This window comes from Bombina bombina, chromosome 2, assembly GCF_027579735.1.
Source record: "Bombina bombina isolate aBomBom1 chromosome 2, aBomBom1.pri, whole genome shotgun sequence".
Classification (NCBI taxonomy): domain Eukaryota; kingdom Metazoa; phylum Chordata; class Amphibia; order Anura; family Bombinatoridae; genus Bombina; species Bombina bombina.
In genome coordinates, this window is record NC_069500.1 from 1,227,068,024 (window position 1) to 1,227,093,682 (window position 25,659).

Genomic DNA, 25,659 nt, shown 5'->3' on the forward strand with positions numbered 1-25,659 from the left:
AACTGTTGTAAACTGTAATGCTTTTATGATTAACTGTATGATAGATTAGCTTTAGACATTACTAGCTTGTATTACGTAAGGGGTTTTATTGGCATCTTTTAAACATGGGTTTCATGCAGAACTCTAACAAATTATACATTTTTTACTTTTTCTTTAATGGGACATTGAAGTCATTTTTTCAAATTGTCAGAAACAAATTGCCTCATTGCAAAAGATCAATATGCAAAGTAAATGTTTTGTTAGAAAAAATTGCTATATGTTTTGCAGCCTAGGGAAACAACCTTTTGATTGTTTACTTTATAAATTCATCATTGGCCACTCCGCAATGGATATAAATGAGTTCCTGCTTATATCAAACAATCACTGTGCAGCATGTAGGAAGATCAGGCTTCTAATTTCCACAGAATGCACTCCAGTATATCTGATGGAGAGGACAGCTACCATTTTCAGATTCAAACTAAATAGCAAGCAAAATAAATAATGAAATTAAAAATGAAAGTGCACAGTAAATGATTCAGATAGAGGGTACAATTTTTAGGGACTTTTAAATGTACTTCTCTTGGCATCCTTTGTTGTATTCATCTAGGTCCCAGTTGTGCATTGTTTATCTGGATTTTACTTTCAACTATGTGTTTAATTTCTTTACATATAACTGTGTGTTTAACCCCTGCAATCAGCAGTGCAATGATAAAGTGCTTTAACATATTAGATCATTTTCTTTTTGCACTTTTATGTCCTTTTAAACCCATTGTGGGGAGTTATGTTTTGAGTTTAGTTGCAAAACCTATAATGACAGGTAGCAGTTCCCAATGCCCTTATTTATCAAGTACTCACAATTGATTTCACTATAATCTTTAAAATGTCTGCATGCATAAATACTTGCACTAACAACTGATCTAAAGCCAAGACTGGAGTCTGTTACAGCTGCACATTGTTTACTGGAGTGGAAAGTGTCACTTGCTGTGATGTTTGTAATTATTTTGTGTTTTTTTTTGTTGTTATTGTCAGGGTGCCAGGAATCAGACTGAGACGAGAAGTGCAAAAATAATCACACCTTTATTAATAGCAAAAAATAATAAAAAGTCCACAAGTCAAATAACAAGCCAGGAGCCAAAACCAGAGCTGGTAGTCAGACGAGCCGAGTCAGGAGCCAAAGCGAATAGTCAGACGAGCTGGAATCAAGAACAAGGAAAACAGCAGAGTCAGGAACAAGCCAGGGATCAGGAACCAGGAAGGACGTCAGGCAGCCAGGTAATACACAGGAACTCTCACAAACAGGTCTGAGACAACTCAAAGGAAAAGCATACTGAACAGAGGCCCTTTAAATAATAAGTGATGACATCACAATTCTGAGACTGCATCCTGTCTCACATGGATGATGCACACCAGTCTGGCCATAAAAGGAAGTGCAGGAATGGAGCAGCATCCCCCACAATGCACCATAGTCAGGAAGAGAGGTGAGTAAAATGGCTGCCAGCAGCACATGGCAAACACAACAGGGAAAAAACCCTGACAGTACCCTCCCCTCAACGACCCCTCCCCCGCGGGAGGACAAAAGGCTTATTGGGGAAACGGGCATGGAAGGCACAGAGGAGGGCGGGAGCATGAACATCAGAGGAGGAAATCCAAGAACGCTCCTCCGAACCGTAGCCTCTCCATTGAATTAAATACTGTACACGGCCCCTGGACATACGAGAGTCAATAATGCTGCTGACCTCATACTACTCATGGTTGTCAACAAAGATAGGACGGGGACGAGGCAACACAGTGGTAAACCGATTACAAACCAATGGTTTCAAGAGGGAGACATGAAAAACATTGGGGATGCGCCTAGCAGGAGGAAGGTCAAGAGCGTAGGCCACAGGATTAACCCGTCGGAGTATTCGAAAAGGACCAACATATCGGGAGCCAATTTATTGGAAGGCACACGAAGGTTCAAGTTGCGGGAGGACAGCCAAACTCTCTAACCAACCTGGTAGGAAGGTGCGGGCAGAAGCCTACGATCAGCCTAGAACTTTTGGCGCTGCATAGAACGATGAAGGCAATCCTGAATCTGCACCCACGTGGAATGGAGATGCTCCTCCAAAGCCGGAATACCCTGAGACATGAATGAATCGGGCAACAAGGATGGTTGAAACCCATAATTCGCCACGAACGGGGATATCTTGGAGGAAGCATTAATAGCACTATTACGAGCAAACTCTGCCCAAGGTAACAGTTCAGACCAATTATTGTGGTGATCTGAGACATAGCAACGGAGGAACTGTTCCAGAGCTTGATTAGACTGTTCTGCAGCCCCATTGGATTGAGGGCGATATGCCGAGGAGAAGGAAAGCTGGATCCCCATTTGAGCACAAAAGGAATGCCAAAATCTGGAGACAAACTGGCTACCCCGGTCCGACACTATCTCCTTGGGTAACCCATGTAAACGGAAGACCTCACGGGCAAAAATTTGAAGCAAGCTGCTGAGCGGTAGGCAGCTTTATCAAGGAAATGCAATGTGACATTTTAGAAAAACGGTCAACCACCATAAGGGTAACAGTATTGCCATTGGAAACAGGGAGCTCTACAATGAAGTACATGGAAAGATGAGTCCAAGGACGCTCACCATTAGCAATAGGTTGAAGAAGACCCACAGGAAGACATCGAGGAGTCTTATTCTGTGCACAAACTGAGCAGGAGGCAACATACGCAGCAACATCAGAACAAAGACCTGGCCACCAGAATTGTCGAGTGACAGACCAAATCATTTGGTTCTTGCCTGGGTGACCTGCGGCTTTAGGATAGTGGTAAGTGTGCAAAAGTTTAGTTAGAAGATTCTCAGGAACAAAACACTTACCACTAGGTTTCTCAGGAGGTGCATTGGTTTGTGCAGCCAGGATCTCCTCCCCAAGGGAGAAGTCAAATTAGTACGTATGGTAGCCAAAATATGGTCAGGAGGTATAACAGGAGTAGGTACAGACTCCTCCTTGGACAGAGGCGAAAATTGTCGAGAGAGGGCATCAACCCTAACATTCTTACTACCAGGCAAGTAGGAGACCACATAATTAAACCGAGACAAAAATAGCGCCCATCTGGCCTGTCGGGCAACAAACGTTTTGCTTCAGATAGATAAGTTAAATTCTTGTGGTCAGTAAGAATGAGCACTAGCACGCTAGTACCCTCGAGAAGATGCCTCCATTCCTTGAGTGCCAAAATTATGGCCAGTAATTCCCTGTCGCCAATTTCATAATTGCACTCCGCTGGAGACAGTTTCTTAGAGAAGAAACCACACGGATGCAAGGAACCATCAGGCGTAGGACGTTGAGACAAGAGGGCACCTAGTCCAGTCTCAGATGCATCGACCTCAAGAACGAAAGGCAGGACAGGGTTAGGATGAGCCAGAACTGGAGCGGCAGCAAAGGCAGTCTTAAGACTATCAAAGGCCTTAATGGCAGTAGGTGACCAATGGAGTGGATCATTCTCTTTACGGGTCATGTCTGTGATAGGTTTGACCAAGGAAGAAAAGTTTTTAATAAACTTTCTATAGTAATTGGCGAACCCCAAAAAACGCTGAATAGACCGAAGACCAACTGGGCGAGGCCACTGCAGATAACTTGTCAGGATCCATGGAGAACCCTGCAACGGAGATAACATAACCTAGGAATGTTACTTGAGTCTGATGGAACTCACATTTTTCGAGTTTACAAAACAGGCCGTTCTCACGTAGTCTCTGAAGAACCCATGTAACATCAGAACGATGAGCCTCAAGTGTGGGTGAGTGTATGAGGATGTCGTCTAAGTACACCACAACACACTGTTGCAACATATCTCGTAGGACATCATTAATAAATTCCTGATAAACAGCAGGAGCATTACATAGGCCAAAGGGCATTACAAGATACTCATAATGCCCGCTCCTAGTGTTAAATGCTGTTTTCCATTCGTGGCCCTCCTTAATCCTAACGAGATTGTACGCTCCTCTCAAATCAAGTTTAGTAAAGACCGTAGCTCCCTTGAGGCGGTCAAAGAGTTCTGTAATAAGCGGAATAGGGTAAGCATTCTTAATGGTAAGACGATTAAGACCTCTATAATCGATACATGGTCTTAACTCGCCACCCTTTTTCTTCACAAAGAAGAAGCCAGCCCCTGCAGGAGAGCAGGATTTGTTGATGATCCCCCGCGACAGAGCATATGCAACATACTCCTCCATAGCACAATTCTCTGCAATAGACAGAGAGGGTACACCCGGCCCCAAGGAGGAATGGCTCCGGGTTGCAGGTCTATGGCACAATCGTAAGACCGGTGAGGAGGCAACGTACCGGCACGCACCTTGTCAAACACGTCTAGGAACTCTCGAGTACTCCTCTGGCAATTGAGAAGTGCACAAGACTTGAACTGGTTTCTGAAGACAAGTGGAAATACATTGCGGGGACCACAACAAAATTTCGAACCTGCGCCAGTCGAGACTGGGATTGGGCTTTTGGAGCCAGGGATAACCCAGAACAACCGGAAAATGCGGAGAGTTTATCACCTGGAACTGGAGAGTTTTAAAATGGAGAGCCCCAACAGCCATGGACAACAGAGCAGTTTCGTGAGTAACGAGTGCGGGCTGAAGGGGCCTGCCATCAATGGCCTCAATAGTAAGCGGAACGGACCAAGGCAAAACAGGAATGGAGTGCTTTGATACAAAAGCACTGTCAATGAAATAGCCCGCAGCACCGGAGTCAACAAGAGCCTGGGTGACTATGGAGGAGTCCACCCAGGAAAGGACAACCGTGACCAAAGGTTTCTCCTTAAGCGGTTCCGGGGACGAGGATAAACCACCCAAGGTTTGCCCCCGACAGGACCTTAGGTGTGAGCGTTTCTCGGCCGTGTAGGACAAGACTTCAAAAGGTTTGCCCTGTAACCCACAATAGAGGCAGAGCTCCTCCCTCCTCCTAAAGGCCCTCTCCGCCGCGGAGAGACACGTGAATCCCAACTGCATTGGCTCAGCAGTACCTGGTGACTCGGGACCAGGAGGCATGGGAGGAGAGGGAGGCATGGGTGGGAACAAACACGTAGGAGACAACGGAACAGGAGGCTTCCACAAGCGCTCCTTGAAAGATGGCCTCTCTCTGAGTCTGATGTCAATTAGGATCAAAAAAGACACCAATGATCCTCTGGTAAATCTCTGGCAGCAACTTCGTCTTTAATCGCATCAGAGAGCCCATGAAAGAAGGCGTCAACAAGGGCTTCATTGTTCCAACCTACCTCTGCGGCAAGCGTACGGAACTCAATAGCATACTGAGCAACAGATCTTGTACCTTGCTGAATGGACATGAGTAGTTTAGCAGCAGAGGAGGAGCGATCTGGAACATCAAATACCCTTCGAAAGGAGGCCACAAATTCAGGGTAATTTGAAATCACAGGTTTATTAGTCTCCCACAAGGGATTAGCCCAGGCAAGAGCTGTGTCAGAGAGTAACGAGATGAGAAATCCCACCTTAGCTCTGTCAGAGGGAAATGCCTGAGGTAACATCTCAAAGTAAATGCCCACCTGGTTCAAAAACCCTCTGCACTGAATAGGATCGCCTCCATAACGCTGGAAACAGGAGCAGCCATAACTTGCGGGACACTTTGGTCCAAATGTGCAGTGCTAGTCAGCAGGGTTTGCAGGGCTAGTGCAAATTGATCGAAGCGGTGATCCTGTTCATCCATCCTGGAAATGATGGCAGGTAAAGGTGGATTATTAGCACCATCAGGATTCATGGCCTTTGCGTAATGTCAGGGTGTTAGGAATCAGACTGAGACGAGAAGTGCAAAAATAATCACACCTTTATTAATAGCAAAAAAATAATAAAAAGTCCAAGAGTCAAAACCAGAGCTGGTAGTCAGACGAGCCGAGTCAGGAGCCAAAGCGAATAGTCAGACGAGCCGGAATCAGGAACAAGGAAAACAGCAGAGTCAGGAACAAGCCAGGGATCAGGAACCAGGAAGGACATCAGGCAGCCAGGTAATACACAGGAAATCTCAGAAACAGGTCTGAGACAACGCAAAGGCAAAGCATACTGAACAGAGGCCCTTTAAATAATAAGTGATGACATCACAATTCTGAGACTGCATCTTGTCTCACATGGATAATGCACACCAGTCTGGCCATAAAAGGAAGTGCAGGAATGGAGCAGCATCTCCCACAATGCACCATTGTCAGGAAGAGAGGTGAGTAAAATGGCTGCCAGCAGCACATGGCAAACACAACAGGGAAAAAACCCTGACAGTTATGAGCTCATGTTTTAGGATAGTGGAATCAGGAGACATTTATAAAATCACATTTTTTTTTATTTAATTGGAATTGTGGTTGATTTATGAAATAGACTTTTACTACAGGTGATGAGGGCTTTTAAGTATACCTGACATGTGCATAAGGAGTAAGTTTTCCCTTTTAAAACGAAACTTTGAGAGAATATAAACATACAGACCTGATGGGCTATTTGGTTATTATGTGCTTTTAAAAGCAGTTTTATTAGAACGGGTTTTCTTCCCTTGGACAATATGTGTTCTGTGAAGCAGAAAGGTTACGTGTATAGAAGTTTCTTTGCACTGTCATGCAGGTGTATTTTACATTGGGATTTTTAGATATAAAATCTGTAACAGTGGGAATTTATCCTGTGCTGGTTATATTTACTTACGGCTAGATTTGGAGTTTTGTCGGTAACGACCCGAAAAGCTAACGCTGGCTTTTTTCTGGCCGCACCATAAAAATAACTCTGGTATTGAGAGTCCACATAAAGGCTGCGTTAGGCTCCAAAAAAGGAGCGTAGAGCATATTTAACGCAACTTCAACTCTCGATACCAGAGTTGCTTACGCAAGCGGCCAGCCTCAAAAACGTGCCCGTGCACGATTCCCCCATAGGAAACAATGGGGCTGTTTGAGCTGAAAAAAAACCTAACACCTGCAAAAAAGCTGCGTTCAGCTCCTAACGCAGCCCCATTGTTTGCTTCGTGGAAACACTTCCTACGTCTGCACCTAACACCCTAACATGTACCCCGAGTCTAAACACCCCTAACCTTACACTTATTAACCCCTAATCTTCCGCCCCCGCTATCGCTGACCCCTGCATATTATTTTTAACCCCTAATCTGCCGCTCCGTAAACCGCTGCTACTTACATTATCCCTATGTACCCCTAATCTGCTGCCCCTAACACCGCCGACCCCTATATTATATTTATTAACCCCTAATCTGCCGCCCACAACGTTGCCCCCACCTGCCTACATTTATTAACCCCTAATCTGCCGAGTGGACCGCACTGCTACTATAATAAAGTTATTAACCCCTAATCCGCCTCACTAACCCAATAATAAATAGTATTAACCCCTAATCTTCCGTCCCTAACATCGCCGACACCTAACTTCAATTATTAACCCCTAATCTGCCGACCGGAGCTCACCGCTATTCTAATAAATGTATTAACCCCTAAAGCTAAGTCTAACCCTAACACTAACACCCCCATAACTTAAATATAATTTAAATCTAACGAAATTAATTATCTCTTATTAAATAAATTATTCCTATTTAAAGCTAAATACTTACCTGTAAAATAAATCCTAATATAGCTACAATATAAATTATAATTATATTGTAGCTATTTTAGGATTAATATTTATTTTACAGGCAACTTTGTAATTATTTTAACCAGGTGCAATAGCTATTAAATAGTTAAGAACTATTTAATAGTTACCTAGTTAAAATAATTACAAAATTACCTGTAAAATAAATCCTAACCTAAGTTACAATTAAACCTAACACTATACTATCATTAAATTAATTAAATAAAATACCTACAATTACCTACAATTAAACCTAACACTACACTATCAATACATTAATTAAATACAATATCTACAAATAACTACAATGAAATAAACTAACTAAAGTACAAAAAATAAAAAAGAACTGTTACAAAAAATAAAAAAATATTTACAAACATAAGAAAAATATTACAACAATTTTAAACTAATTACACCTACTCTAAGCCCCCTAATAAAATAACAAAGACCCCCAAAATAAAAAATGCCCTACCCTATTCTAAATTACTAAAGGTCAAAGCTCTTTTACCTTACCAGCCCTGAACAGGGCCCTTTGCGGGGCATGCCCCAAGAAGTTCAGCTCTTTTGCCTGTAAAAAAAAAACATACAATACCCCCCCCAACATTACAACCCACCACCCACATACCCCTAATCTAACCCAAACCCCCCTTAAATAAACCTAACACTAAGCCCCTGAAGATCATCCTACCTTGTCTTCACCTCACCAGGTATCACCGATCCGTCCTGGCTCCAAAATCTTCATCCAACCCAAGCGGGGGCTGGCGATCCATCATCCGGTGGCTGAAGAGGTCCAGAAGAGGCTCCAAAGTCTTCATCCTATCCGGGAAGAAGAGGCGATCCGGACCGGCAACCATCTTGATCCAAGCGGCATCTTCTATCTTCATCCGATGACGACCGGCTCCATTCTGAAGACCTCCACCGCGGACCCATCTTCTTCCGGCGACGTCCAACTGAAGAATGACGGTTCCTTTAAGGGACGTCATCCAAAATGGCGTCCCTCGAATTCCGATTGGCTGATAGGATTCTATCAGCCAATCGGAATTAAGGTAGGAATATTCTGATTGGCTGATGGAATCAGCCAATCAGAATCAAGTTCAATCCGATTGGCTGATCCAATCAGCCAATCAGATTGAGCTCGCATTCTATTGTCTGTTCCGATCAGCCAATAGAATGCGAGCTCAATCTGATTGGCTGATTGGATCAGCCAATCGGATTGAACTTGATTCTGATTGGCTGATTCTATCAGCCAATCAGAATATTCCTACCTTAATTCCGATTGGCTGATAGAATCCTATCAGCCAATCGGAATTCGAGGGACGCCATCTTGGATGACGTCCCTTAAAGGAACCGTCATTCTTCAGTTGGACGTCGCCGGAAGAAGATGGGTCCGCGGTGGAGGTCTTCAGGATGGAGCCGGTCGTCATCGGATGAAGATAGAAGATGCCGCTTGGATCAAGATGGTTGCCGGTCCGGATCGCCTCTTCTTCCCGGATAGGATGAAGACTTTGGAGCCTCTTCTGGACCTCTTCAGCCACCGGATGATGGATCGCCAGCCGCCGCTTGGGTTGGATGAAGATTTTGGAGCCAGGACGGATCGGTGATACCTGGTGAGGTGAAGACAAGGTAGGATGATCTTCAGGGGCTTAGTGTTAGGTTTATTTAAGGGGGGTTTGGGTTAGATTAGGGGTATGTGGGTGGTGGGTTGTAATGTTGGGGGGGGGTATTGTATGTTTTTTTTTACAGGCAAAAGAGCTGAACTTCTTGGGGCATGCCCCGCAAAGGGCCCTGTTCAGGGCTGGTAAGGTAAAAGAGCTTTGAACTTTAGTAATTTAGAATAGGGTAGGGCATTTTTTATTTTGGGGGTCTTTGTTATTTTATTAGGGGGCTTAGAGTAGGTGTAATTAGTTTAAAATTGTTGTAATATTTTTCTTATGTTTGTAAATATTTTTTTATTTTTTGTAACTTAGTTCTTTTTTATTTTTTGTACTTTAGTTAGTTTATTTCATTGTAGTTATTTGTAGATATTGTATTTAAATAATGTATTGATAGTGTAGTGTTAGGTTTAATTGTAGGTAATTGTAGGTATTTTATTTAATTAATTTAATGATAGTATAGTGTTAGGTTTAATTGTAACTTAGGTTAGGATTTATTTTACAGGTAATTTTGTAATTATTTTAACTAGGTAGCTATTAAATACTTCTTAACTATTTAATAGCTATTGTACCTGGTTAAAATAATTACAAAGTTGCCTGTAAAATAAATATTAATCCTAAAATAGCTACAATGTAATTATAATTTATATTGTAGCTATATTAGGATTTATTTTACAGGTAAGTATTTAGCTTTAAATAGGAATAATTTATTTAATAAGAGTTAATTAATTTCGTTAGATTAAAATTATATTTAACTTAGGGGGGTGTTAGTGTTAGGGTTAGACTTAGCTTTAGGGGTTAATACATTTATTATAATAGCGGTGAGCTCCGGTCAGCAGATTAGGGGTTAATAATTGAAGTTAGGTGTCGGCGATGTTAGGGAGGGCAGATTAGGGGTTAATACTATTTATTATAGGGTTAGTGAGGCGGATTAGGGGTTAATAACTTTATTATAGTAGCGGTGCGGTCCGCTCGGCAGATTAGGGGTTAATAAGTGTAGGCAGGTGGAGGCGACGTTGAGGGGGCGGATTAGGGGTTAATAAATATAATATAGGGGTCGGCGGTGTTAGGGGCAGCAGATTAGGGGTACATAGCTATAATGTAGGTGGCGGCGCTTTGCGGTCGGCAGATTAGGGGTTAATTATTGTAGGTAGCTGGCGGCGACGTTGTGGGGGGCAGGTTAGGGGTTAATAAATATAATATAGGGGTCGGCGATGTTAGGGCAGCAGATTAGGGGTACATAGGGATAATGTAGCTGGCGGCGGCATGCAGACCGCAGATTAGGGGTTAATAAGTGTAGGTAGCTGGCGGCGACGTTGTGGGGGGCAGGTTAGGGGTTAATAAATATAATATAGGGGTCGGCGGTGTTAGGGGCAGCAGATTTAGGGGTACATAAGGATAACGTAGGTGGCGGTCGGCAGATTAGGGGTTAAAAAAATTAAATCGAGTGGCGGCGATGTGGGGGGACCTCGGTTTAGGGGTACATAGGTAGTTTATGGGTGTTAGTGTACTTTAGAATACAGTAGTTAAGAGCTTTATGAACCGGCGTTAGCCCAAAAAGCTCTTAATTACTGACTTTTTTCTGCGGCTGGAGTTTTGTCGTTAGATTTCTAACGCTCACTTCAGACACGACTCTAAATACCGGAGTTAGAAAAATCCCATTGAAAAGATAGGATACGCAATTGACGTAAGGGGATCTGCGGTATGGAAAAGTCGTGGCTGAAAAGTGAGCGTTAGACCCTTTTTTGAGTGACTCCAAATACCGGAGGTAGCCTAAAACCAGCGTTAGGAGCCTCTAACGCTGGTTTTCACGGCTACCGCCAAACTCCAAATCTAGCCGATAGTTTTTATATAACCAATCCTTAAGTCTTTGAATTTTCAGTATAGGTGGGGATACAACAGTCACAAATATCAATTACAAATACCAAAATAAAGGTGAAGGAGCAAATAATAAAATAAATTAATCAATTGACACACTCCAGCAGTTTAAATGGGAATTGGGAATAAATTAAATGGGAGAAACATTTACACTACACTGTCCCTTTAAACTAAAGGTCTGATCTCTGCAATGTATATTAAAGTGAATGTAAATTATGATGCTTAAGTGCCTGGTTTTTAAAAATTTGATTAAAAACAGGGGCACTTTAATTCATCAAAATTTACATTTCACTCCTGTTGTGAAAAAAACCTTACCTTTTAATCTTGACAGCAGCTCCAGCTTCCTTCACCCGTCGCAAAGCCTCTTCCTGGGTCTAAAATGAGGAATCCAGCTTCCTCCAATCACGGTGTTGAATCAGACACTGGGGGGGGGGGGAAGCCGTGATTAGAGGATGACCTATCCATCATTTCTGACATCAGAAATGGCTTGCGACGACCGGAGGAAGCTGGAGCTGCTGTCAAGTGTAAAAGGTAAGTTTTTTCACAACATGAGTGAAATGTAAATTTTGATGAATTAAAGTGCCCCTGTTTTTAATCAAATTTTTAAAAACCGGGCACTTTAACATCAAAATTGACATTCACTTTAACTGGTTTGCTAATTGTGAGAATGTGTTTAACTACTGAAAAGTGTTTAAAAAAAGTGGATAGGGCTGGCTCTCCTCAAAACAGGGTTTCTTGTGCTTCTTTAGAAAGAGGGTGTTGACTTCTCTCCTTGCGGTATTTATTGGTTCTAACGAGCATTTAAAGGGAATGAAAAAAAAACAAACCTGTTTATTTGATATTTTGCTTCATCATTTATGTCTATGCTAATCAACTGTACATTTGTAGAGTCTGATTTAATTATTGTATTGACATGGTAATGTTATAATCAATTATGTGCTTATACTTTTTTTAATCTTTATTTGTAATGGGCTGAAGGTCATACTGTTTGCATTCCATTATTAATTTATTATCCATTTACATACGTATTTTTCATCAATTTACCTCTGCAAGCTGTAGCTTGCTGTATAAACAATATCTAATAGATCCCCTGAGCTGTAGGTTGTGTGTTCCTACATAGCACATTTGGCAACTAATGCAGTTTTGTTTATTTCTCTGATGCAATTATATTACCTCAGCTCATCCTTCAAGGGAACTTTTCAATCAGCAGATTTCCTGAGTGTGTGATTATAATATACAGTATATATATATATATTGGGTTCGACAACATTATCTCCTCATGTTACTTAAGTCAAGGGATTTCTTTTACCCTAATTATTGATTGTGGGTTCATAACATATCTACATATATTGGTTTGGCATTTACATTCTAGTCAATGTGTTTGATTATACATATTTTGCTTTACTCTCTTGTTTTTACCTTAACTGTTTCTGTTAGTTGCCATGGTTATATGGGACGTTTTGGCTTATGCCGTTCTGGCTTCATTTTTATATTTTTACATATTTAAAGCCTCTGCTGTAGGCACTACGCCTGATGTCCCACTTGGCAGCTGACAGTTATGGTTTGCATTGTTTTCTGTTTTTTGATTGTATTTTATCGTTGTTGTGCGTGAGATCATGACTACCGGATTGTGTATATACTGTTGGGGTGATTTTCACCCACTTGCTTAACCGTGATTTCTCTCACACCAACGATCTTATGTTTACTTTGTTCAAGACCCTTATCCAATATCATTTGTTTAGTTTGTGTGTGCTTTTATTTTCATGTCATTTGCCTCTCCTGTGTGCTGTCTATTTAACACGCTGTTGTCATAACTGGACCACGATTGGTCAGGTGCTATGACCAATCGTCGCCTTTGTTTGTCTGTTACTATGTTGACACATTTACGGTGCTTCATAGCCGCTATGCATTTGTAATTTCGCTGATTAGGTCCTGTCCCGTGGTGTGTTTATTTCCTGCAGTAGATTTGCTTAGTGTTTAACACTGTGTTTATGTCACTTGGGTTTACACACCATCCCGTTACATTGACACGGCTGACCGCTCCCCCCAGGTGGTGTGTCTTACGTGTAGAGCGTGACGGCTTGGTGTGATGGGTATTTAGTCACGGTGGTGGTAAGTGTAACTGTCCATATTTTGTCTGTCTGAGGACGAGCTTGTTAAGCTCGAAAACGTTCACAGAATAAAGGTGAATTATTGTGCAAGTCCTTTGGAGTGCGCTTTCTTCTGCAGGATTATATATATATATATATATATATCTTTATACAGAGAGAGAGAGAGAAAGAGTGATAGATCTCTCTCTCTATCTCTATATATTCAGGAGTAGAGCGCACTCTCACTTACAAACATCAGCCACCAGGGTGCCAACAGGTTACAATACAAGAAAAGTGCGGCACTCACTGGTCATTTTCAATCCAATGTGAATTTTATTTGTGTAACGTTTCTGGAACACACCTACCTTCCTCAGGCCAGTGGAGTGCCCCCCGAAACGTTACACAAATAAAATTCACATTGGATTGAAAAAGACCAGTGAGTGTAGCACCTCGTATATGTATATAGATCGATCAATAGTGATGTGCATTCAGATCCTTCATGAGGAACCAAATGTGGAAGTAAGCAGCGGTATATAATACTGTAGCAAGCACACACTGATATATACATTCAGATAGAGCAATCGAATAAAAAAAATAAAAGAACTTTCCTATTTACTTCTATAATTGCATTTCCTTTGTGCTTTTGGTATCCTTTATTGAAAAGCAGTTTGGAAGGCCTAGGAGAGTGTACGTGTTTTGAGCAGTATACGGCAGTAGGGTTGCCTCCTATATTTGTAACAATGTTATACACTTTCAAGCTCTAGGTGGTAGCAGTGTTTGCATTAAAGGATCAGTAAATACAGTAGATTGCCATAATGAACAAATGCACAATAACAAGACAATGTAATAGCACTTAGTCTGAACTTCAAATGAGTAGCAGATTTTTTTCTAACAAATTTCAGTTATGTCTATTTCAACTCCCCCTGTACCATGTGACAGCCATCAGCCAATCACAAATGCATATACGTATATTCTGTGAATTCTTGCACATGCTCAGTAGGAGCTAGTGACTCAAAAAGTGTAAATATAAAAAGACTGTGCACAAGTAAGTAAGAAAGTTGTTTTCAATTGCATGCTCTATCTGAATCATGAAAGATTAATTTTGACTAGAGTGTCCCTTTAAAGTATAGCATTATAACAAAACTACTGCCATAATGTGCTTCAGATACATACATTCTGCTGAGAACAAAAAATATTTCACGAGGCTTGTATGTTCTTACTTTGTTTAGTTTCTCGCAGATGTGTAGGGAGCGTGTGGAAATAGAAAATGTTCAAATCTCATAGATTATGAGCTAGTACAGACCAGAAATCTGTTGTTTTACACATTTTGTATCATTTATTTTTGTTGTACTAGTGTTGAATTTAGTTTTTGCTTTATCTAAATGCTCTGAAATTCTACAACAGTGACTTTGTATAATATGGTATGTCACATTCATTGCAGCCTTATTTATTAACCTTTAAGTATTGTTAAGGTAAATTATTTATATTAATGAACAGTGTTTTGCGTGAATGATAACTTATAGCAGCAAACCTCTGTAGTTCATTTAAATCCCCCTTTTTGGTTTAGTGTCATTTATCTAAAAATAGGTTAAATGAAATTATATGTAAGCTGTAATTTATTTAACTCATTCTGAATATTAGACCACATAGCTGCACTGGCGTGAGAAAAGGAGGATTATCACATGATCTATATTGTGTACTGATATTTAGAACAACCTTCATAAGTCTCGTAGAAACATAGATTTTTTTTCATGCATGTTTTTAAAAGAAGCTGGAGCCAGCCTTTAAAGATGTAGTAGTTGTTGCCTGTAATCTATCTGCTTCACAACATGAAGAACTTACATGTAATTGCTACTAATCCTTTTGCAAATAAAATGTATAAAGCCAAACCTTTGTTTCATTTACTGGCAGCCATAAAATACCTCATAAATGTAATATTAGATATAACACTATTCAGTCAACACTATGTTAACTATTCACTTCACTTCATTCGCTGTCTGCCATCTTTCATCGCCTTTGCATATTCTTTCAGGGTTTGTGGGAAGCTGCAGGAGCGCCAATATATATTCCTACAGACCATCAGGATCTCTCAGTATTTGTGTCCTTGTGCTCGTCTGGCCATTCCCTGGGTCACAGCTTTGTAGATTTATGATAATTGTTGCTGGATCTTGTTTTTTAAAAAAACAAACAAAAAAAAAAACCTAATGAAAACTAAGATTGGAAGCTTAAATAAGTGTGTCTGTAGTTTCAGGTCCCTGCTTTTTTGCTATACCGTTTCTTTTTTTTAATAATAATTCGTTTATAAAAAAAAAATTCTAATAAAATACAAACTATTTTTGTTACATTACAATTCATTTATGAAGCATGAAAAAGGCAAATCAGTAGTTCAGTCAAATGGATTAATAAGTCATGCATCAAGTAGTTCTTTAGTCCTTATGGCTCTGAGCTGTTTTACACTGGGATATTTGTACTTCAATAGGAAAGAAACTTTTAAAGGGACATTCCGGTCAAAATTGAAATGCACATTGCTTAATCCGCACATTGATTAATTAAATCTTTGGATAGAAACATATTTGCAATATACATGTATTGGCAAAAATGTTTCTGGTAAAAGTTATAACCGTTTTAGTGTTAAAAAAAAAATTCTGTACGTGCATGTGAAGCATAGCTGGATATCATCAGTGCGCCAGCATTTTAAGTACTGCAGCTGCTTAGAGCGCCAGTCGGGGCTTGTATTATATCAGCAATTAACAAGTTGAGTCATTATCTGATAGTACAAGTACCTTAGGCTCTCTGAGCAAGTGCTATGTTTAAAATGCTGGTGCACAGTGCATACTTAAATACACTTTTGAAACAGCTATAGCTATTATTAGAAGCATTTTTGCTAATACATGTATTTTACAAAAGTGCTTCTATTCACAACTAAAATGTATCCGTGTGGATTTCAATTTTGGCTGGAATATCCCTTTAAAGGGATACTAAACCCAATTTTTTTTCTTTCATGATTCAGTTAGAGCATGAGATTTTAAGCACCTTTCTAATTTACTCCTATTATCAATTTTTCTTTGTTTTCATGCTATCTTGATTTGAAAAAGCAGTACTGTAAGCTTTAGAGCCAGCCCATTTTTTGTTCAGCACCTGGGTAGCACTTGCTGATTTGTGGCTAAATGTAGCAAACCAATCAGCAAGCGTTACCCAGGTGCTGAACTAAAAATGGGCCGGCTCCTAACCTTTCATTACTGCTTTATCAAATCAAGATAACGAGAACAAAGAAAAATTGATAATAGGAGTAAATTAGAAAGTTGCTTAAAATTGCATGCTCTATCTGAATCATGGAAAAAAAATTGGGGTTAGTATCCCTTTAAGGCTTCATTGGAGATAATAGCCAAATTATGTAATATATACCTTTTCATAAAGTAACTTGTATATGTGCCAAAATGTAATAAAACAGTGCATAAAAGGGAAACGAGAGAGAGGATTTTGTAGCAGGTGTGTGCTCATGCGTGTTGGGGATATTGTGAATTGGATGAAGAGAAGAACTGATAGCATGGAACCTCAATACATGTTCAGTTATGTTTGCTTCTGCATAATTATCAAGGAGAAAATATTTTAATTTTTTTTTACATAAACATTGAATTACTTAATTTTTTTAAGTAGAACATTGTCAATTTCTGACTCTTATTGGTCGTTTCTTTCCCTAACTTGACTTTTGTGCCACACAAGCGATATATATACACACACTCATATATAGGACTTCCTGTGGGATTAAAGGATGTGATTTCTTCATTAAGTAAAACCAGGGCTTTTTTTGTGGGGTTACTCACCGTTACTGAGTACCCCCACCTCTGCCAACTAATAAGAGGTAATATTTGTATTCATCATGTAAATGCACAAGAGGGGGCTGCAAAATATATTAAAATTGTAAATAATATTGACCCTTTGCTTTTCTCAAAGTTAATCAGCAGAGTATAGCATTCCAAAATCAGAGTACCGGCACCTTTTTTCTTTTTTTAGTTCCGGCACCTTTTTCTTTTACAAAAAAAGATTTTTTTCATTCACATCATTTATTTTATTTCATTTTTTCTTTGTAGGAAAAGCTTTTGTCAAGATCTCTTCAAAGAGGAGAAGACCTTCAGTTTGATCAGGTAAGAGAATATTTTTTTCTTAAACTCTAACATATAAATATATAATATTTATTTATTTTTTATCGTTTTTGGGAGGTAAGTGTGCATACACGAATTGTACTGATGATTTAACTGGCCTGCTGTGGATATCCAGATGTTGCCACCTTGGCATGGTGGCGACATGTTTGAGACACATTACAATAGAAGAGAATCCCATGGACTTGTAATATTCTTTTACTGTAACAATAAAAATGATTGACAGTACTGCTACATAATTTGTAAATGGCATACATTTTGCATGATTATTTTTATTTGTGTCATAGTAAATTGGAAATAGTATCATATCTGCTATTTGTCTTTTTTAAAAACGTTAGTTTACTGAGAATTTACTTTCATATGTCATTGTTATAGTGCTATTTCCCTTACAGTGGAATGTATCAGTGTTGGGATCGGCTTTTCATATTTAGGTTATGTCTTTATCTAGTAATGTGCTAACACAAGAGACGAAGAAGAAATGCTTATGTGTTTATTGTATAAGAAATGCTCTGGAGTGTTGTAATGATATTAATAAGCACTGATCTAAAATGCCCTGTGAGTCTGCCGTATAAAATGAGACCTTCATTCTCAGATCACACTGAACCTAGTAACTTTTATTTTAGTTTCATACAACTTGATTAGTTACTATTTCTATTTGCACTGAGAATTACAATTTTGAAGTTAATTCTTACTACATCTGTGACCCTTGTTGTGACCTTGTCACAATACGTATACATAATCAAAAGTGGGGCTGGGATTTTCTACTAGTTATGACTGGCACAAATTAAAGAATACAATAACTTTCTTCTGTTAAGTGTGATCAGTCCACGGGTCATCATTACTTCTGGGATATTACTCCTCCCCAACAGGAAGTGCAAGAGGATTCACCCAGCAGAGCTGCATATAGCTCCTCCCCTCTACGTCACTCCCAGTCATTCTCTTGCACCCAACGACTAGATAGGATGTGTGATAGGACTATGGTGATTATACTTAGTTTTATATCTTCAATCAAAAGTTTGTTATTTTAAAATAGCACCGGAGTGTGTTATTACCTCTCTGGCAGAGTTTGAAGAAGAATCTACCAGAGTTTTGCTATGATTTTAGCCGGAGTAGTTAAGATCATATTGCTGTTCTCGGCCATCTGAGGAGTGAGGTAAACTTCAGATCAGGGGACAGCGGGCAGATGAATCTGCATAGAGGTATGTAGCAGTTTTTATTTTCTGACAATGGAATTGATGAGAAAATCCTGCCATACCGATATAATGTCATGTATGTATACTTTACACTTCAGTATTCTGGGGAATGGTACTTCACTAGAATTACACTGTAAGAAATACATAAAGCTGTTTAATAACTAGAGATTATGTTTAACGTTTTTGCTGGAATGTAAAATCGTTTTCATTTGCTGAGGTACTGTGTGAATAAATGTTTGGGCACTATTTTTCCACTTGGCAGTTGCTTAATCTGTTTTTCTGACAGTTTCTGTTCTCCCTCACTGCTGTGTGTGAGGGGGAGGGGCCGTTTTTTGGCGCTTTTACTATGCATCAAATATTTCAGTCAGCAACTCATTGTATTCCCTGCATGATCCGGTTCATCTCTACAGAGCTCAGGGGTCTTCAAAACTTATTTTGAGGGAGGTAATTTCTCTCAGCAGAGCTGTGAGAATTATAGTTTGACTGAGATAAAAAACGTTTATTCTGTAATTTGTTTCCTGCTTTCAGAATTTGTTATCTTTGCTAATGGGATTAAACCTTTGCTAAAGTTGTGTTGTTTACAAGGATTGAGGCTATAACTGTTTCAATTTATTAATTTTCAACTGTCATAGATCTTCTGTGCTTCTTAAAGGCACAGTACGTTTTAATATTATTCTAATTGAATTGTATTTCCAAGTTGCAAGTTTATTTGCTAGTGTGTTAAACATGTCTGATTCAGAGGATGATACCTGTGTCATTTGTTGCAATGCCAAAGTGGAGCCCAATAGAAATTTATGTACTAACTGTATTGATGCTACTTTAAATAAAAGTCAATCTGTACAAATTGAACAAATTTCACCAAACAACGAGGGGAGAGTTATGCCGACTAACTCGCCTCACGTGTCAGTACCTACATCTCCCGCTCAGAGGGAGGTGCGTGATATTGTAGCGCCGAGTACATCTGGGCGGCCATTACAAATCACATTACAGGATATGGCTACTGTTATGACTGAGGTTTTGGCTAAATTACCAGAACTAAGAGGTAAGCGTGATCACTCTGGGGTGAGAACAGAGTGCGCTGATAATATTAGGGCCATGTCAGACACTGCGTCACAGGTGGCAGAACATGAGGACGGAGAACATCATTCTGTGGGTGACGGTTCTGATCCAAACAGACTGGATTCAGATATTTCAAATTTTAAATTTAAACTGGAAAACCTCCGTGTATTACTAGGGGAGGTGTTAGCGGCTCTGAATGATTGTAACACAGTTGCAATACCAGAGAAAATGTGTAGGTTGGATAAATATTTTGCGGTACCGACGAGTACTGAGGTTTTTCCTATACCTAAGAGACTTACTGATATTGTTACTAAGGAGTGGGATAGACCCGGTGTGCCGTTCTCACCCCCTCCGATATTTAGAAAAATGTTTTCAATAGACGCCACCACAAGGGACTTATGGCAAACGGTCCCTAAGGTGGAGGGAGCAGTTTCTACCTTAGCTAAGCGTACCACTATCCCGGTGGAGGATAGCTGTGCTTTTTCAGATCCAATGGATAAAAAGTTAGAGGGTTACCTTAAGAAAATGTTTGTTCAACAAGGTTTTATATTGCAACCCCTTGCATGCATTGCGCCGATCACGGCTGCAGCGGCATTCTGGATTGAGTCTCTGGAAGAGAACATTGGTTCAGCTACTCTGGACGACATTACGGACAGGCTTAGAGTCCTTAAACTAGCTAATTCATTCATTTCGGAGGCCGTAGTACATCTTACTAAACTTACGGCGAAGAATTCAGGATTCGCCATTCAGGCACGCAGGGCGCTGTGGCTAAAATCCTGGTCAGCTGATGTTACTTCTAAGTCTAAATTGCTTAATATACCTTTCAAAGGGCAGACCTTATTCGGGCCCGGGTTGAAAGAGATTATCGCTGACATTACAGGAGGTAAAGGCCATGCCCTGCCTCAGGACAAAGCCAAGACTAGACAGTCTAATTTTCGTTCCTTTCGTAATTTCAAAGCAGGAGCAGCATCAACTTCCTCTGCACCAAAACAGGAAGGAGCTGTTGCTCGCTACAGACAAGGCTGGAAACCTAACCAGTCCTGGAACAAGGGCAAGCAGACTAGGAAACCTGCTGCTGCCCCTAAAACAGCATGAATTGAGGGCCCCCGATCCGGGATCGGATCTAGTGGGGGGCAGACTTTCTCTCTTCGCCCAGGCTTGGGCAAGAGATGTTCAGGATCCCTGGGCGCTAGAGATAATATCTCAGGGATACCTTCTGGACTTCAAATACTCTCCTCCAAGAGAGAGATTTCATCTGTCAAGATTGTCAACAATCCAGACAAAGAAAGAGGCGTTTCTACGCTGCGTACAAGAGCTCTTGTTAATGGGAGTAATCCATCCAGTTCCACGATCGGAACAGGGACAGGGGTTTTACTCAAATCTGTTTGTGGTTCCCAAAAAAGAGGGAACTTTCAGACCAATCCTGGACTTAAAGATCCTAAACAAATTCCTAAGAGTTCCATCGTTCAAGATGGAGACTATTCGGACAATTTTACCTATGATCCAAGAGGGTCAATACATGACCACTGTAGATTTAAAAGATGCTTACCTTCACATACCGATTCACAAAGATCATTATCGGTACCTAAGGTTTGCCTTCCTAGACAGGCATTACCAGTTTGTGGCTCTTCCATTCGGATTGGCTACAGCTCCAAGAATCTTCACAAAGGTTCTGGGTGCTCTTCTGGCGGTACTAAGACCGCGGGGAATCTCGGTAGCTCCATACCTAGACGACATTCTGATACAAGCTTCAAGCTTTCAAACTGCCAAGTCTCATACAGAGTTAGTGCTGGCATTTCTAAGGTCACATGGATGGAAGGTGAACGAAAAGAAAAGTTCACTCGTTCCACTCACAAGAGTTCCCTTCCTGGGGACTCTTATAGATTCTGTAGAAAGGAAGATTTACCTGACAGAGGACAGGCTAACAAGACTTCAAAGTGCTTGCCGCACCCTTCATTCCATTCAACACCCGTCAGTGGCTCAATGCATGGAGGTAATCGGCTTAATGGTAGCGGCAATGGACATAGTACCCTTTGCAGGCTTACACCTCAGACCACTGCAACTGTGCATGCTAAGTCAGTGGAATGGGGATTACTCAGACTTATCCCCTTCTCTGAATCTGGATCAAGAGACCAGAAATTCTCTTCTATGGTGGCTTTCTCGGCCACATCTGTCCAGGGGGATGCCATTCAGCAGACCAGACTGGACAATTGTAACAACAGACGCCAGCCTTCTAGGTTGGGGTGCCGTCTGGAATTCTCTGAAGGCTCAGGGACAATGGAGTCAGGAGGAGAGTCTCCTGCCAATAAACATTCTGGAATTGAGAGCAGTTCTCAATGCCCTCCTGGCTTGGCCCCAGTTGACAACTCGGGGGTTCATCAGGTTTCAGTCGGACAACATCACGACTGTAGCTTACATCAACCATCAGGGAGGGACAAGAAGCTCCCTAGCTATGATGGAAGTATCAAAGATAATTTGCTGGGCAGAGTCTCACTCTTGCCACCTGTCAGCAATCCACATCCCGGGAGTGGAGAACTGGGAGGCGGATTTCTTAAGTCGTCAGACTTTTCATCCGGGGGAGTGGGAACTTCATCCGGAGGTCTTTACCCAAATACTTCGACGTTGGGGCAAACCAGAGATAGATCTCATGGCGTCTCGACAGAACGCCAAGCTTCCTCGTTACGGGTCCAGATCCAGGGATCCAGGAGCAGTCCTGATAGATGCTCTGACAGCACCTTGGGACTTCAGGATGGCTTACGTGTTTCCACCCTTCCCGTTGCTTCCTCGATTGATTGCCAGAATCAAACAAGAGAGAGCATCAGTGATTCTAATAGCACCTGCGTGGCCACGCAGGACTTGGTATGCAGACCTGGTGGACATGTCATCCTGTCCACCTTGGTCTCTACCTCTGAAACAGGACCTTCTGATACAGGGTCCCTTCAAACATCAAAATCTAACTTCTCTGAAGCTGACTGCTTGGAAATTGAACGCTTGATTTTATCAAGACGTGGATTTTCTGAGTCAGTTATTGATACCTTAATACAGGCTAGGAAACCTGTTACCAGAAAGATTTACCATAAGATATGGCGTAAATACCTATATTGGTGTGAATCCAAAGGTTACTCTTGGAGTAAGGTTAGGATTCCTAGGATATTGTCTTTTCTACAAGAAGGTTTAGAAAAGGGTTTATCTGCTAGTTCATTAAAGGGACAGATCTCAGCTCTGTCCATTCTGTTACACAAACGTCTGTCAGAAGTTCCTGACGTCCAGGCTTTTTGTCAGGCTTTGGCCAGAATTAAGCCTGTGTTTAAAACTGTTGCTCCACCATGGAGTTTAAACCTTGTTCTTAATGTTTTACAGGGCGTTCCGTTTGAACCCCTTCATTCCATTGATATAAAGTTGTTATCTTGGAAAGTTCTATTTTTAATGGCTATTTCCTCGGCTCGAAGAGTCTCTGAATTATCAGCCTTACATTGTGATTCTCCTTATTTGATTTTTCATTCGGATAAGGTAGTCCTGCGTACTAAACCTGGGTTCTTACCTAAGGTAGTTACTAATAGGAATATCAATCAAGAGATTGTTGTTCCTTCTTTATGCCCAAATCCTTCTTCAAAGAAGGAACGTCTACTGCACAACCTGGATGTAGTCCGTGCTCTAAAATTTTACTTACAGGCAACTAAGGAATTTCGACAAACGTCTTCTCTGTTTGTCATTTACTCTGGGCAGAGGAGAGGTCAAAAAGCTTCCGCTACCTCTCTTTCTTTTTGGCTTCGTAGCATAATTCGTTTAGCTTATGAGACTGCTGGACAGCAGCCTCCTGAAAGAATTACAGCTCATTCTACTAGAGCTGTGGCTTCCACTTGGGCCTTCAAGAATGAGGCCTCTGTTGAACAGATTTGCAAGGCTGCAACTTGGTCTTCGCTTCATACTTTTTCCAAATTTTACAAATTTGACACTTTTGCTTCATCGGAGGCTATTTTTGGGAGAAAGGTTCTTCAGGCAGTGGTTCCTTCTGTATAAAGAGCCTGCCTATCCCTCCCGTCATCCGTGTACTTTTGCTTTGGTATTGGTATCCCAGAAGTAATGATGACCCGTGGACTGATCACACTTAACAGAAGAAAACATAATTTATGCTTACCTGATAAATTCCTTTCTTCTGTAGTGTGATCAGTCCACGGCCCGCCCTGTTTTTAAGGCAGGTAAATATTTTTTAATTTATACTCCAGTCACCACTTCACCCTTGGCTTTTCCTTTCTCGTTGGTCCTTGGTCGAATGACTGGGAGTGACGTAGAGGGGAGGAGCTATATGCAGCTCTGCTGGGTGAATCCTCTTGCACTTCCTGTTGGGGAGGAGTAATATCCCAGAAGTAATGATGACCCGTGGACTGATCACACTACAGAAGAAAGGAATTTATCAGGTAAGCATAAATTATGTTTTTCCCCCCTAGTTACCTAGAGCTTTCATTGTAAGCACACTGTCTGTCAAACCATAATTATTGTATTATTACTGTATTCTAACCTCTGTGAACACTCTGGCTTCTGATATCCATAGTACCAGGCTGTTTCCTTTTTTCTTTTTTGACAAGCAGGGAGATATAGCAATATTGTTATGGGAAGCCTCTTAAAAAAAAGTGGTAAGGGGGAAGGTATTGAGTCTATTATAATAAACTTAGAGGTTAAACCCATGTATCCCTATATAGGCAGTGCCTAATACCCAAATATTAATGATCCAGAAAAATAAGGAGAAAACACAGAAGGTATTTATGCGCACACTTAATGTAATAGACTTAATATATCAAATGAGGAATGGATAGGGAGGACTGATATAACTAGTTAAAATATAACTTATTATTCAATTATTAGAATGATATAAAATTGGGCAAACAAGTACATATATTACACAGGTAGATAATATGGAGATGCAAAAAACCTATAATATATGTATCAGTGTTAATATATCTTTACTGATTGCCTATGGCGGGGTTAGAGCAGTCTGTGAATTACACATAGATGTATCTACAGGATTCGAGAATCGAAAAAACTCTTGTTGAACAAGTTCCTGGATACAATGTTATTGTTTTAAATAATAACTGGACCCAACCACAGTGATATCAAAATTCCAACTCGCTATGATAAAAAGAAATGATCTGACTAAAGGTCAGACACCAAAATAGCTCCTGTGTATTAAGAAAAGTGAATGAAAATGGAATCATCCATTAAAGTACAGAGAAAATAAGGTTTAAAATTGTGTTCAAGTGATAAACACAAAGATATTTCTAACACACACTTCTCCTGTAATGAAGTGGTATATAAGTATATACCCGAGTATATAATTGCTAAAAATACGGAAGAGAACCTATATATTATATACGAGGTCTCATATATGGGTCTCAACTTCTACCTCAAAAAGACTAAAAATGACCGGGTGAGGAAAAAATATTTCCCCAGAGCTCTCGAGCACATAACCCAAGTTCAAATATCTGGATTAGAATTTAGCCGTACAATAAGAATCTATTAAGATATTAGAGGTTTCGGTAGAAGAATATATTAAACCCATAAAAAGAAACTAAGTGCCAGTTAAGGCCAACATAATTAAGTTTAGGACTCTTTTTAAACACAAGTGAATGCAGGAGAAGCAGTGTGAACGCCTGATGCGCGTTTTGCCAACTGCTTTTTCAAAGGCGTGGATCGTCCTCGATGCTGTCCATATTTACGTGAATGCCAGCCAATCCGGGAGGGGGTGTGACCCGGACATTTGATTACAACCGCCAATCGGGTTGTGGCTGTGACATCACATATTCACATGATATGTGTGTTTACATTCCGTCTGACAGAAGATGATCAAAAATGGAATGATTATAACTCAAAGTTAACGGTAATTGCATTATGTCGGTCAGCGGACAAGGCCGGTGTATATATAATAAATTTCAGATCGGTGGATGCGGTGTATGAAATTGTAACAGATGTCTCTCTAAGACGGGGGGGAGGGGGAACAGTACTGTGGTAATTATCACATAGGCAGAAGGTTACCCATTAGTTTGGTGATTGGAATATCTG

The 25,659-nt window shown here is 40.5% G+C and overlaps 1 protein-coding gene across 5 annotated transcripts in view; it reads left to right on the plus strand.

Annotated features, from left to right (window-relative positions):
* Positions 1-25,659, plus strand: part of FRYL (FRY like transcription coactivator) — a 916,813-nt gene that overhangs the window by 434,824 nt on the left and 456,330 nt on the right. For all 5 annotated transcript variants that reach the window (XM_053703981.1, XM_053703978.1, XM_053703979.1 and 2 more), the window contains one exon: positions 17,282-17,335. In XM_053703981.1, coding sequence (XP_053559956.1) covers positions 17,282-17,335 — 54 coding nt within the window. The remainder of the gene's footprint in view (positions 1-17,281; positions 17,336-25,659) is intronic.